This window comes from Capricornis sumatraensis, chromosome 18 (assembly GCF_032405125.1).
Source record: "Capricornis sumatraensis isolate serow.1 chromosome 18, serow.2, whole genome shotgun sequence".
Classification (NCBI taxonomy): domain Eukaryota; kingdom Metazoa; phylum Chordata; class Mammalia; order Artiodactyla; family Bovidae; genus Capricornis; species Capricornis sumatraensis.
The window spans coordinates 17144084-17160265 of NC_091086.1; the positions used below are offsets into that span (position 1 = coordinate 17144084).

Below are 16182 nucleotides of genomic sequence, written 5' to 3' on the forward strand. Positions count from 1 at the left end.
AACTCATTTAATCCTCATAACAACCCTGTGAGGTAGGTACTATAATTTGCCCCATTGTACAGACAAGGAAATGGACACAGGCAGGTTAAGCAACTTGCCCACAGTCATAAGGCTTGAAAATGCTGATCTCGGATTCAAACCCCTTTCAAGGGAAGAAATGACATCTTTGGCTAGGATGAGACATTTGTCCTAAAAAGTCCCAACCGGCCTAAGTGAAAAAGGAAAGGGCAGCACCAGGACTGATGAGTTCACTCGATCATCACACCACAAGGACACAATATCTGAATCAATTTTAACAGCATAAATATCACTTGCACACAAATGAATCCAGAATTTCTTCCACTCTCAGTAAAGGCCCTTAGTAAATCTGAATTTGTTTTGAAATGTCTGAAATGCATTGCAAACTGTCTTAACGTGACATACCAGCTAAACCAACCAGAAGCCTATTCATGAGGCATTTGCTTCTCTATCACAGACATCAGCATAAAAAAGATAGTAAATAAATATTAAGCATGATATAAAAAAGTGGTTTCAAATAAGTTTTAAGAATAATCCTGTACATCCCAATTCATTACTTTATCATATTCTTGAATCCTTTGCTTTATGTGAGAAAGTTTATTCTTCAGATAATCACAGCGTTCTTTTTTTTCTAGAAATGTAGGGTCCTGGAAAAGAAACATAGCTGTTATCCCAGCCGCTGGCTTCCTCAGTGAAATCCCGAAAACGGCCTTTCATAGTAGATTTCAAAATCTGCCCAACTAGAATAATAGGAAGTTCTTTACATGTACTTCAGTAGATTTTATTTTTTAGAACAGCTTTTGGTTCACAGCAAAATTGAGTCAGAAGTAGAGAGCTGACGTGCCCTTAACCTGAGTAGTTTAGAATACATTAAAGGGTAAACCATGGATTAATAAAAGCACTCCCCAGCGTCTACTGATCTGTACAATTAAGTCAGGGATGGAATTAGAAACCTGTAGAAGAACTTAAATCTTTGTGAATGAATGTGGGTGGAGAGCTCCATCCGGGGGCTCATTTCCCTGGGTTCCTAAAGCAGGACACAGTAGAATGTATCAGGACAGAGAGAACAGAGGGCGCCTAGCAGCCATCCGCAGTTCCTAACAAGTAGCATCTTAAGAATCACAAAACAAGAACTACATTAGCTACAACAATCTGAAGTCTGTCAGTTGTCACCACTGTACCTGGATAAGGCTACACCATAAGAACGAAATGGTTTTACTCACATTCTTTTTTTTCTTAAACTCTTGGTGGATTCTTGAAATTCTCTCATGTTCCTAAAAATAATATATCATACACATGAATGAAAATACTTGCAGTTACTCAGATCGTATCTCAAGAGGACTTCCCTGGTGGTCTAGTGGTTAAGAATCTGCCTACCAAAGCAGGGGGACATGGGTTCAATCCCTGGTCTGGGAAGATCCCACATGCCACAAAGAGCAACTAAGCCCGTGTGCCACAACTACTGAGCCTGAGTGCTGTAACTACGGAGGCCCGGTGCCCTAGAGCCTGGGCTCTCCAACAAGAGAAGCCACTGAAATGAGAAGCCTGGGCATCGCAACTAGAGAGGAAGCCCCGGCTCGCTGGAACTAGAGAAAGCCCGCAGGCAACAACCAAGATCCAGCACAGTGAGGGAAAAAGAAAAAGAATGAATGTCTCAATAGTGCACTGGCCACTGAGTTCTGAGTACACACTGGGAGATGAATAAGCCTGGCTGGCAGACTCCTGCCCATGCAAAGTTCAGCCTGTGGACCAGAGGCTCACTTTTGTGATACAATTAATATCTCCACTTTGGATAAGGCCTGGAGGAGACTCCGAGACTAACTGCGGCCCTGTCGTTTGGCTACTTACTTGCCAAGCCATGGTAAAAACCAGAGGAAATGACTACTGTCGATGCCCTGTGGGATTTTCATTGGAGGACTCAGCCTCTCTGTGCCTGCTGTAATGAGGACCCTCCCACCCTGCCAACTGCAGACCCACCTGCCTGAGCCCTGTTCACTCATACAAAGCCTGCAAACCCGAGACCACCGGGCCTGGGCTTTGAGACTACGCAAGACGGTCGGGTTTCTCGACATCTGTCCGTCAACCAGCCTGCTGTTCCCAACCTGCGCTGATCGAGATGCTTGACGCCTGCTCCTCCCTTCCTCATCAAAACTTGGTCACCCTTCTTGGAACTGTGGACCTTGTCTGTTCACCAAATGGTACTAACTGATCCTGGACCTGCCTTATGAGCTGGACCCCTCCTGGTTCCTGGTACAGGTGTCTCTTAGCCAATACCTTTCCATCACTCCAAGATGGTGAAAATGTCACTACTCTACACATTTGGCTTGGAGAGCTCATAATTATAACTTGTTTAAATGTATGTGTGAAAGTCTGATCAAAACAAAGATGCCCAACTAACAGAGGTCTCAGATGAAGAATATGCGTATCTACATATGAAATATGCATGTGTGTGCCAAGTTGCTTCAGTCGTGTCCAACTCTTTGCAAACCTATGGACTGCAGCCCTCCAGGCTCCTCTGTCCATGGGATTCTCCAGGCAAGAATACTGGGCTGCCATGCCCTCCTCCAGGGGATCTTCCTGACCCAGGGGTTGAAGCTGTGACTCTTATGTCTCCTCCTTTGGCAGGCAGGTTCTTTACCACTAGCGCCACCAGGGAAGCCCCATATAATATGGATATATACTCTATATATACATACATTTGACGTATTTAAAACTGCTGTATGAGTTTTAAAATTTACAACGACACAAGTGGTAGATTAAATTAATACATTCTTTTTATAAAGGATAAATGTTCCTTTACATGTGTGCTCCTTTACACACAAATGTGCATAGCAGCATTATTTATAATAGCCAAAACATGGAAACAATCCACTGTGCATTGTCTGATAAATGGATAAAGAAATTCATACAAAGGAATATTATTCTTCTACCACAAAAAATAATGAAATATTGACTTCGGACACAACATTGATGAACCTTGAAAACATGAGGCTAAACAAAAGAAGCCAGACATTCGAGGCCAGTTCCCAGGTGCCGCAGTGGTAAAGGATCTGCCCATGCAGGAGATGAGCATTTGATCCCCAGGGTTGGGAAGGGCCCTGGAGGAGGAAAAGGCAACCCACTTCAGCAAAGCTGCCTGAAAAATTCTGTGGACAGAGGAGCCTGGTGGGCTACAGTCCACGGGGTTGCCAAGAATTAGACACAACTGAGTGCCACACACACACTATATTACTGCATTTACGTGAAGTGTTCAAAACAGGCAAATTCACACAGACAGAAAGCATCAGTAGCTGTCAGTGGCTGGAGAGAGGGGAACTGGGGAATTAGTACTAAGGGGTACAGGTTATTTTTTTTGGAGGGGGATTGATAAAAATGTTCTGGAATTAGAGTGGTAATGGTTATACAACTTTGTGAATATATTAAAGCCAACCAGGGAGTTTCCTGACTCCCTGTGGTTAGGACTCTGGGCTTTCACTGCTGAGGGAGTGGGTTCAATCCCTGATCAGGGAAACTGGGATCTCGCAGGTTGTATGGCATAGCCAAAACACCCCACAAACACCCAAAACAAACAAACAAACAAAAAAAAACATGAAAAAAAAAACAAAAAAAAACCACGAAACCACTGAATTGATACTTAAAAGCAATGAATTTATGTTATGTGAATTATATTTCAATGAAAGAAATGCATGTCAGGTAAAAAAAATGCCATTGATTATGAGGGCATCCAGATTTCCCAGATATTAAAATGTGAAAAAGACAAAACATTAGAGAAAAAGCATGAGTCTCCATGACTGCCGTCTCCACCTTGGTTTTCCTTTCTGCCTTAACCACAGTCATCCGTCTGAAGCACGGGCCCTGCAGCTCACATGTGCAGCCTCAGATCCACTTTCCACCCTAACCCACTGCACTCTCTGGGCCTGGGGTGCTAGCTGCTCAGCTGTGACTTGCCCAGGAGAATGCATGGCCACTGGCGGCTCCTCCACACTCCGTCCACCATTTGTGAATAAACCCTCCTCAAATTATCTTAGTTTGAGTGTGCTGTCTGTCTCCTTTGGGACCCTAATTGACTCAGTGTGTACCTTGGGCAAATTTATATTTTACTTAAGTAGGAAAATAAAATACTGTTTAACAACTGAAAGCAAAAGACATTAAATGATATATTTTGAATTGTCACCCTGAAGATCTCAAGTAACTTGCCCAGACAGCAGATATATATGGTTATGCCTTCTCTACATTTCGGACAAAGTCAGAATTCATCCTTCCTCTATCGGAACTCCTCCCCAACAGTGCAGGCCCTCACCTGCTGGTTTTCTGAATGACGCGGCAATCTGCTCATCACGGCATCCAGCTCATCAAACTTCCTCAGGACGGCCTGAACTTCTGCGGAGAGCTCTTTGTACTCTGCAAACTGGTCCTGGAACACAGCTTTATAGCGTTCTCGCTCATCACCTGTCTGAATCATAGGGTATTTCCTGATGAAAAAAAATAAACCAAAGTTGAAGTGTGGCCAAGATGGTAGAGTAGGAAGATCCTGAGCTCACCTCCTTCCATGGCCACAGCAAAATTACAACTATTTATAGGGCAACTATTGATGAGAGAGACCAGAAGACTAGCAGAAGATATCTTCTACAACTAAAGATGTTTACTAAAGGAGCAACCACGACAAGATGGGTAGGAGGGCAGAGACACAGTAAAGTCAAGACCCATACTCCTGGATGGGCGACCCGCAAACGGGAGGATTGACTACAATTGCAGAGGTCTGCTCAAGGAGTGAGGTGTCCGAGCCCCACTCTGGGCTCCTCTGTACTGGGAAGACAAGGCCCCAGAATATCTGGTGTTGAAGGTCAGCAAGCCTTACTTTCAGGAGACTCTGAGGACTGTGGCAAATAGACTCTACCCTTAAAAGACGCACACAAAATCTCACACACTCCAGGATCCAGAGCAGAAGCAGTTATTTGAAAGACGTCTGGGTCAGACCCACTGCTGATCCTGGAGAGCCTCCCAGAGAGGCAAGAGGCGACTGGAACTCGCCCTGAGGCCACAGACACTGACAGCAACTATTCTGTGGAGCTCGTTCTACCACGAGTGCCATTCTGGACCCCTCCCTCTGGCTTACTGGCACAGGGACCAGGCCCTGCCCACCAGCCTGTGGGCACCAGTACTGGGATGCCCAGCGCACCAGCCTGTGGGCACCAGTACCGGGATGCCTCAGGCCCAGCAGCTAGCCAGGTGGGGTCATAGTACCACTCACAAGGGGGCCAGGTGGGTCCATCCACCAGAAGACCAATACCAGCTCTGGGACCCCTAGACCCTGTAGCCAGAGACCCCAGGACCCAGCTCTGCCTACCTGTGGGCCAGCACTAGCCCCAGCACCTGGTCCTACTAGTGGGCGCACACCAACTCCAGGACCCCAGGACCTGGTGCCACCCCACCAGCTGACTGGCACTACCCTTGGGACTCCTTGGGCCCCAGCTTTCCCATCGACAGGCTGAAGTCACGGGACTAAGCCTCCCCCCGACCCCTGCCGCGACCTTTCCCCTGGCCAGACCCTGGCATACCCACCAGCACCAGAAGACCAAGCTCAGCTCTGAGATACTTTGGGCCCCAAAGCAGCTGCGCTGGGACTGGATACAAGCTTTCAGACACCCTGGACCCCACAGCCAGCCATGCCAGGAACTGGCCTCACTCAAGCAGGCTAACCCTAGATCTGGGCTCCCCAGGCCTGCAACCACCAACGCTGGAAACCAGCTCTGCCCATCTGTGGAGCAACACTAGCCCCAGGATCCCCCGGGACTTCACAGGCATCAACCTTATGACCCAGCTCCACCCACCAATGGCCAGCAACCTCCATACAAGGCCGGGCCTGGCAGCAGGACTAGGAGGCAGCCACGCCTATCAGACATCCACGGCAGTCAGCCTGCCGTAAGAGCAGGACCCATGCAGCCCTCACAGGGGACACTGTTAGAGCACGCAGCTCTGGTAACGAGAAGGGAGTGCGCTGCGGGGACACATAGGACATCTTACACAAAAAGCCACTACTGCAAGGCCAAGAACAAAACCAACCAACCAAATACACAGAAATAAAAACAGCAAATAAGGCAAAACTAAGCTACAGGAAATTATGTTCCAAATGAGGAAACAAGATAAAACTCCAGAAAACCAAGTAAACTGGAAATAAGCAAACTACCTGATTATACTCATAAAGATGTTCAAAGAACTCAGGAGAAGAGTGGATGGACAGGGTGAGAAGTTAGAACTTTTAAACAAAGAGTGAAAAAATGAAAAGGACACCAAGCACAGCTGAAGAATACAATAACTGAAATGAAAACTCTACCAAAAAGGAATCAACAGTAGGTAAGATGATACACAGCAACAGATCAGCAAACTGGAGGACAGAGCAATGGAAATCACTCACTTGAACCGAAAAGAGATTTAACAAAAAAATGTGAGAACAGTTTAGGAGACCTCTGGGGCAACATCATGAATACTCACATTCACATTATAGGGGTCCCAGAAGGAGAACAGACAGAGAAAGGGACAGAGAAAATATTTAGACACATTAATAGCTAAAAACTTCCCTAGCCTGGGCAACAAAGGAGAAGCAACAGTTTATCACAAGGGAACTGGCATAAGGCTATCACATGACATTTCAGTAGAAACTCTATAGGCCAGGAGGGAGTAATAGAATATATGCAAAGTGATGATAGGGGAACATCTACAACCAAGAAATAGTCTACCTGTTAAGGCTTTCATTCAGATATGATGGAGAGATCAAAAATTTTACAGACAAAAACAAAAAAGAAACAAAAAATTTTACAGACAAGCAGAAGATAAGATTTAGTACCACCAAACTAGCTTTATAAGAAATGTTAAAGGAACTTCTTTAAGTAGAAAAGGCCATAACTAGAAACCTGAAAATTAAAAAAAAGAAAAATCTTAAAGGTAGTAAATCAGCCCTGTATAAAGCTAGTGAAAGTGAAATCACTTAGTTGTGTCTGACTCTTTGCGACCCCATGGACTGTAGCCTGCCAGGCTTCATCGTCCATGCGATTTTCCAGGCAAGAGTACTGGAGTGGGGTGCCATTGCCTTCTCCAGGAGATCTTCCCAACCCAGGAATTGAACCCGGGTCTTCTGCATTGCAGACAGACGCTTTACCCTCTGAGCCACCAGGGAAGCCCGTATAAGCTTGAAGGAAGGTTAAAAGACAAAAGCCGTAAAACCATTTATGTCACCTACAAGTAGTGGTTGCCAGAGAGGAGAGAGGTGGGGGAAACAAAGAAATTGGTAAAGGAGATTAACAGAAACTTTCAGCTGCAAAATAAATGAGTCACAGTTACGACACGCCCAGTGCAGGGAATACAGTCAATAACTATGTAGTATCTTTATATGATGACAGATGATAAGACTTATCCTGGGGATGATTTTGAAAAGTATAGAAAAGTATCATTATGTTGTGTACCAGGAACTAACATACTGCTGTGGGTCAATTATGCTTCAAAAACAAACTCACAGAAAAAGAGATCAGATTTGTGGTTACCAGAGGCAGGGGTAGGGGAAGAGGAAGTTTAGGGAGAGAAAACTGGATGAAGGTCATCAAAACCTACAAACTTCCAGCTATGAGATAAATAAGTATTAGAGATGCAATGTACAACATGATAAACACAATTGACATTGCTGTATGTTATATATGAAAATTATTAAAAGAGTAAATCCTAAGAGTTCTCATCACAAGGAAAAATTTTTTTCCATTTCTTTAATTTTGTATCTATATGAGATGATAGATGTTCACCAAACCTACTGTGATAATCATTTTATGATGCATGTAAGTTCATGATTTCATTACACTTACACACTAAACATAAACAGTGCTGTAGGTCACTTAGATCTCAAAATTGGAAGAAAAGAAAAACAAAGTGATAACTTTTTCATTAAAACAAGAGGAACAGGAAATCAGCTTATTATCTCATTCCTCAGTGACCATACTGTACCTTCAATTCAATATACTACCTCTCAGGAAACAAACAACTGTTCAAATATAATTGACTTTAAGCAGAGTATTAACTTGAAGATGAACAGAAAAATGAAATTCCAAATGGAACCTCGCTATCTCTACCTTGAAGAAAGGTAGATACTCACGCCACGTAGTCTGGCATCACGATCGGCTTTGGGATGTGGCCCGGGGGAATGGGTCCACTCAGAAGCTCAGGTTTCATTTTTGTTGCTCTCGGTTCTTTAAAATTAACTTCTTGGTCTCTCTGTCTCTCGCAACTGGTGGCCATGTCACACTACAGTTAGAGGGAAAAAGAGGATTTATTTATAAACAAAAGCAAAAAATAAAGCAAAAAAATCTCAACTTTATTCTTAGAGGAATAAAGACCCAGCACAGTCAAAAATAAATAAATAATAATTAAAAAAAAATCTAGTCTCATTAAAAAGAAAAAAGGAATAGAGTGCTTGGGGGCCCCACTGGGCACTGCCCAGAAAACCAAGCAGGCTGGAGAGGCTGATGGATTCCAGGAGAGGGGTTTCCACATTACAAATAAAGGAGTAAAGTTCAGAGAGATTCAGTGAATTCAAGGTCTCACAGCTATGAAGTGAAAAGTAACGATGAAAACCCAGCCCTTCTAGTTAAGACTGAGCTCTCACTGCTGGAAGCCCGGGTCCTGTGAGTTGCATGGCACAGCCAAGGAAAAGAAAAACCCAAAGCCCCTCAAAAACAGCACTTTTTGACTTTGGGGCTCTTTAAATGAATAGCAGGAGGAAATCAGCTTACTTAAATGTATACCGCTCAGTCCTAAAGTTCCCGAAGTCCTGGCTGCGGTGCTCTGCTTCGTTGCTCAGTTGTGTCCAACTCTACGACCCCACGGACTGTAGCCCACCAGGCTCGTCTGCCCATGGGGATTCTCCAGGCAATAACACTGGAGTGGGTTGCCTTTTCCTACTCCAGCGGATCTTCCCAATCCAGGGATCGAACCCAGCTCTCCCACATCGTGGGCGTATTCTTTAATTACTGAGCCACCAGGGAATCCCAAGCGGCACACTAGAGATGAGGCTGTGATGGGCAGAGGTGGGCAAAGGCATGCTGCTTCCCGTGACATGGAAGAAAGCTCCCTCCACTCCTCCCTTGGGTCTTCAGTCTGTGCTTGCTGAATAAAACTCCATCAACTAATTCAGAGTGGCTGGGGAGGGACCCTAGTCTATTGCAAACAAAATATAAAACAAGAATTTTAAACCTTGCTCTTTACCTGGTCAGGCAGCTTTGCAAATTCTTTGTTTCCTGATTTCTCTATCTCTCAGAGGCTGCCTTTGAGGTCTCATTTAGCATTAGCTCACACTAAAAACCTCCAATTGTTAACTCACCAAATAGTGCAGCCCATGGATAAGCCCAGATTAGACGTGAAGGCTGCTGACTCGCCCTGGGGGAGGGCTACCGAGAGGGGAAGCCTGCACCCGGGCAGGCGGAAGGGGAACCAGGGCTCCTCCGCAGAAACAATGCCCAGCCACGGCCCCAAACAGCAGGAATGCAAGTGGAGAGCAGAAAACCCAGAGGAAACAAGATCAAACAAGAGTATTTTAGGAAATATATTCTGAGGTTAGCATCTGTTGCGCTTTGTTCCTCACTGGTCAGAACCAGAATAGCTTCTTCATTCTACTGAATTCTTTAATGCTTAATCTTGAAAATCCAACATGGTATTAAAATCAGGGGAAATTTTTTGGCTTAAGTAAGTGAATTTCCATTTCATGGCATCCCTTCTTAGCTTCTAAATATTTAACAAACTGTTTTCCCCCACAGCTGCCTGAGAAGTGTCCAGGGAGCACACTGACCCTCTTGGTCAGCAGCCCTGGGGCAGGCTCAGATTGCATGGTCAAAACCACGAATTCTACCCAGGTAGTCACATTGGAGAGTCCATGTGAGGCTCCCTCCTCCATCAGTCAGTCAGTTCAGTTGCCTGGTCGTTTCTAACTCTTTTTGACCCCATGAATCGTAGCACGCCAGGCCTCCCTGTCCATCACCAATTGCCTGAGCTTGCTCAAACTCATGTCCATTGAGTCGGTGATGCCGTCCAGCCATCTCATCTTCTGTTGTCCCCTTCTCCTCATGCCTTCAATCTTTCCCAGCATCAGGGTCTTTGGCAGTGAGATGGTTCTTTGCATCAGGTGGCCAAAGTATTGGAGTTTCAGTTTCACCATCAGTCCTTCCAGTGAATATTCAGGACTGATTTCCTTTATGATGGACTGGTTGGATCTTCTTGCAGCCCAATGGATTCTCAAGAATCTCTAACACCACAGTTCAAACGCATCAGTTCTTCAGTGCTGAGCTTTCTTTATAGTCCAACTCTCACATCCATACATGACTACTGGAAAAACTTTGACTAGACAGACCTTTGTTGGCAAAGCTATGTCTCTGCTTTTTAATATGCTATCTAGGTTGGTCGTAGCTTTTCTTCCAAGGAGGAAGTGTCTTTTAATTTCATGGCTGCAGTCACCAAGTTTTTGTCAAGCCAAAGCTATTCATTTTCCTTACTTGCCCATCCCTAATTCCAAGATTCACCTTTTAATATAAAAAGGAGTTCTAAGAAATCATAATATTTCCACACAGACTGTTTCACCTGCTTTACATTTCCCCCCCTGTTTTTATGCTCTTAACATTTTCTTTCACTTGTTTTGGGTGAACCATACTGATCATCAGTTCAGAAAATCTCCTGGGGAAAAAAATCTAGAACTAGACATGACACAAAAATGAAAACCTCTTCAGGCTTTCACAGGAAGGAAGTTAGTCGGGCTCCAGCGCTGGGACACACCACTCTCAAACAGTACTCCAGACTACAAACACAAGGCCCCAGATTTCATGGCCTTCCTCTGCATCTAGCAAAAACTAGTCTTGTCACAGAAAAGCTTTGCTGTGAGGCAAGAGAAAGCGATTAAGCCTGGGGTAAGTAATGTTATGGATATAATTACTAAGCTTTTCAAATAAAAAATGGGCTGGAGGAATACACTGTCAAGTTAGAAATGGGGAGAGTCAGACATGTGTTTCAGGGTGCTTTTGTTCAATTTCTGAGTGTCCCTCCCTATAAGTGTATTTGATGTTATGATGCACAGACCCCAATCCCAAACCCACACTATTACTTTTTATGCCCAGATGAGATCAGAAAAAATTATTTATTTATTTGGCTGCATCAGATCTTAGTTGCAGCATGTGGGATCTAGTTCTCTGACCACGGATTGAACCCAGACCCCCTGCATTGGGAATATGGAGTCTTAGCCACTGGACCACCAGGGAACTTCTCCAGGTTAGATTTTGACTTTTCTAGTTTAGAAATCTGCTCAACACTTAAGGACTTAGAACTTCTTTCTGTAGAAAACTGATGATCCATTTAGCTTACTCTGATTGTTAGTCACTGAGTTAGTCATAAATCTAACTGAAATGTATATCCTGACGCAATTAATGTTGAATACATAAATGAACATTTAAAATGAACACAAGGGAATCAGGAAGTTAAAACAAAGTACAATTAAAAAACAACCCAAATGCCGCCCACCACACACAAAGCAGTATTGCTCTAATTCTATGAACAATGTTTAAACTGTAGGAGTTTGTAACATTAGGTTCACACTGTCCTGTGAGAGAAAAACTCTTCAATATTCTACAGATCAGCTATTAATACCAGTCTCACTTATCCCCATGCATGGTCAGTCAGGACTGGTCAGATATCCCTTGATTTCTAAAGATTTATGGATCTCCAAGAACACCACAGCAAGGCTCAGCTGTAATTCAGATGACTTCATATACGTGTCAATCATTTAATGCAACTGACTCTTTAAAAACCATGGCTAATTACAGATCCTCAAAGTTGCTTTGATCAATGAATAATGTTGAATTTGAGATATTATCATTCATAAATTGATTTCCCGAGGAGGTGATATAGAAACACAAATCTGTAAGTGAGTTATTTAGTTTTGTACTTCTTGCTTGCTTATTCTCACACTCACACACAATCACTCTACTAATCTTTTGTCTGTGTTTTTCACTAGATATGTAAGCCCCTGGGAAATGGAGATAATGTTCCTTGTTGTATCCATGTCACTGGCCCACAACCTGTCACATGTTTGTTCAATGAATGAATTAATGATGACACCATTGTTTTAATCATGATTGCTAAGACAGGCTGTTGCTCACCCACTTAATAACGTCCTTATTTCAGCATGAACAAAATGTTTTCAAATAGTATTAATATTTGTATGTTACAACATAATTGAGAACAAAGTGAAAAATAACCTCATCAAAGGTATTTTCAAGATGAATGCACTTAACAAAAAAGAACTTAAAGAAATTAGCAACCCAATTTAAAAAAACTGGACAAGATATAAACAGACAGTTAATAGGGAAGAAAATGAAAACATATGAAAAAGGCTCAACCTCACTCCTGATATGAGAAATGCAAATTTCTACATTAGTGATATTTTTTACCTACCAGGCTGACGGATGTCAACAAATTTCCTAACACTGTGTGGTGAGGGTGTGAGGAAGCCTGTAGTGTGTTGGGGATAGAAATTGGTAGACCTTCTATTGGGCAATCTGGCAGTCAAAACAAAAATGTACATGCCTTTTGATCCAGAAACTCACTTCTCAGAATTTCAGTGTCCTTGTACATATATGAAAGGAAGTCTGTATAAGTATGTAGTCGTACGTACAAGGTTATTCGCCGTAGCACTATTTTTAATAGTGAGAGGCTGGAAACAACTTACATGTTAATATCTGACTAAATGAATTACAGTCTAACCACAAAATGCAATAGTCCGTAGTTAGAAACCAAGAATGCAGAAGTTTTTATGTACTAGTAAGGAAAAATCTTAGAAATACATTGTTCAGTGAAAAAAATAAGGGATATAACAGTAGGTATGGTATGCTACCATTTGTGTAAAACAAGGAGTAAAGCAAAGAGATATCTATCTAACACGCTTCTGAAAGGACACACAGCATACTGGTAACACTGGTTGCCTCCACGGGAGAATGGGAAGCCACCGTACAGGGACGAGAGAAGACTTCGTGAGAGATCCTTTCGCATTTTGAATTAAGGGAATACACTTCCTTTTTAAAGAAACAAACAAATCCAAAGGTTGGATTCTTTTTGCTTAGAAATAAAGCCCAGGGACTTTCCTAGTAGTCCAATGATCAGGACTCCATGCTTCCACTATAGGGGCATGGGTTCAATTTCTAGTCCAGGAACTAAAATCCCGCATCCCACGTGGCACCCCCCTCCAAAAAAAAGGAAAAGAAATAATGCCCAATATCTTAAGAACTTTTCAATGAGGTAACATTATGATTAAAATATATTACATTATTCTATATATACAATAATTATAATAACAGCTCAAGCAAACTTGTGAGGTAGAAATTATTACTATCTCAATTTTACAGATGAAGAAACTGAGGCCTGGGAAGGTAAGTACCTTGTCTACCGTCACAGTTAGTAAATTGTGGAATAGGGATTTCTTTCCCAACATGACAAAATTTGGCATCTGAAAGCAACATGACAAGAATAGGAAAGAATGGAGAAGAACTGAAGACAGCGAAAAAAAATTGGGGAGAACTGCCTTCATTAAAAAAAAATAAATATATAATAAGAACCAACTATGTTCACCTGCAGAAGCTTTCATCTAACAAAATTAAAAGATACTACAAACAGCCTTGTCTGATTTGGCCCTCTTAGTATTAGAAAAAAGCTAAAAAGTCCTATTACGAACTTAATGCAATAGATACACTTTTACAGACAGGTGATCTATAAACAGACAAGAGAGAAAACTGGCAAATCCAGAGACAAAATATGCTGTGGACTTTGTTCTTACCATTTTCCTTTTCGATGCCAATGATGGTTCACTTATCTGGAACAGAAAGAGTTAAAATGACTTTTTAGAGGTGTGTGAAGCTACTGAGCAAATAGTTCATCCCTTTGTATTTATAGCCCAATTTCAATTTTATAGATACCGATTCTCTACAGATGCATTCCCAGCTCTTCTGGCCACGTTTTGATGGGCCAGTGGAGAATCTGAGGAGGAATAATTGTGACCCCCTGTCAATCAGGAGCAGAGAGCAGAGCCGGCAATAAGCAGATGATAGCGATGATTATGGAGTTGCCTTGAACTACCTAGAGACTTTATTTATTCTTGATTCCCACTACCCAACACAATTAGAGAGTTTGGGATGGTTACATTATTAATTTTATAATTCAAAAAGCTACACGCCAGTATGTCTTAACATTTAGGAAGTTACAGCAACATAAACAGGCATCAGAAGTGATTCAAGTTTAATCAACCATTATGCAAAGTCTTATAAAAACAAGCTTCTGTTAAGAAAAGGAAAAGAAATAAAAGAATTATATGAATGATAGCCATTATAACGTAGAATTTGAAGTGATATTAAGAACTCCATTATTATTAAATTACATAAAATTATAAGGATGTGTCTCACTATCTGATTTCACACTGATTAGAATTTAAAATTCTGTATTTTGCATACACAGATGTAAAACTTAAAAATATGCTCACAATACTGAGATAAATTTATAAACTCCAAGAAAAGTGGGTTTCAGATTTCATTACAGATTTAAATGAACACTTTCCTCTTGCAACTGAACAATTATGCTTTTTATTAAGTCTTACCATACTAAGGAATCAAGATTGCTCTTAAACTTAATGATGGGCCATTTACTTTACTGAATATGTTATTATTCTTCTTTATAGAAATTCAGTAGCTGTGTCTTCTCTTACGTACTGGACAGACAATAGTGCAACCAGTGAACTATATATTACATTACACATCTGGCGTCTACTTGCAATGTTACAAAACAGTGACACGCCAGAGTGGGCTATCTGGTCAGAGCATGTCAGATACTGAGTGAGGCCTTTGGAACTTCAGACCATTAAAAACAACAACGACAGCTTTGTTTGGAGAACTACAGGTATTTAAGGAGGGAGCTAATAGCAGGAAGAACAAAGATGGTGAAATCCCTTACCTCCTGTTGCTCAACGTATTCCCTGTGTCTCCGAGCCGCCTCGTGCCTCCACAACTTTAGGCAAACCAAAGCACCAAGGAGATAAACAATCATGGTGACAAAGAGGAAGACCATGGCTGCTATCTGCCCTCCTTCCACCCGGCAGAATCCTGCGTTCATTGGCGTGTTAAATAACGGATAGTAGCAGAGTCCCCCTCGGTTGGTATCATTCACGTAGACTATGGCTGCGGCCATGTACAAAATGAACAAGGAGACGTTGATTCCAAATTCAGTGAGGGGCCACCAATTTGAGTCCAAGAGGATGGTCCGATAATACATGGACATGCCAAGCACCAGGATGATGATGGTGGCCACCCAGGCCAAGCCACCAACCACAAGGACAAAAGCAGTTTTGGGGCCACTGTAGTAATAGCCCCCATAGGTACTGCCCAGGCCACCCATGCCTCCTATGCCATAGGGCTGTGAATATCCAAACATGTTATACCACTCGCTGTCCTTGTGAATGTACGCTGTGACGCAAGCCAAAACGCCGGCCCCCAGCAGCAGCTCGGCCATCCCCAGGATCCGCAGCAGGCCTGCCCACGACTTCATGTACGAATACCTAAGGTGATACTCCTCTACCTTCTCGCTGTAGGTGCGGGCTGTGTGCGTGTGTCGGCCTAGGGATCCACAGGGATCGTGAGGAAACATGGCCTCAGTCTCTTTCTGGGAATGCCAGCTGCCTTCAGACCCGCCGTGAGGATCTTGGCAGGAGTTTGGGGGTGAACGATGGTTTGATCTTGTGGGCGAGGCTGGAGGTGAACACTCCACTCCATCGGAGATGTATCTGATGTCTGATACCGGCTTATCCCACTCTGGGTCCTTTTTCTTCCCTCTGAAGAAGTTCTTCCAGGACTCTGGGACAAAGCGTCTTACAGGCTTGAGATCCGGCGCGACGGCCGGTTCCTCTGTGTCACTTGAGTAGAATTCTGGGCCGAAGGGCGGCTGTAATGGGAGAGGGGGTGGTGGCAATGGATCAGCGCTCACGGCCAGCTCACTGTCTCGAAGAGTCTGGAAGGTTCTTACGGTGCCATCTGGATAGTCTGAGTCCCTTGGGACCTCATCATAGTGTCTGTCCCGATTCCTGGATCTTCTGTCACTGGACGACAT

At 43.1% G+C, this 16182-nt stretch overlaps 1 protein-coding gene across 1 annotated transcript; it reads right to left on the reverse strand.

The window, feature by feature from the left end:
• Positions 1 to 249: 249 nt before the first annotated feature.
• Positions 250 to 16182, reverse strand: MARVELD2 (MARVEL domain containing 2). The gene is made up of 6 exons (XM_068990663.1): positions 15034 to 16182; positions 13868 to 13903; positions 8156 to 8304; positions 4319 to 4490; positions 1242 to 1292; positions 250 to 665 (listed from the first exon to the last, which is right to left on the reverse strand). The coding sequence occupies exons 1-6, from the start codon at positions 16180 to 16182 to the stop codon at positions 543 to 545; spliced, it is 1680 nt and encodes a 559-aa protein (XP_068846764.1). The 3' UTR covers positions 250 to 542.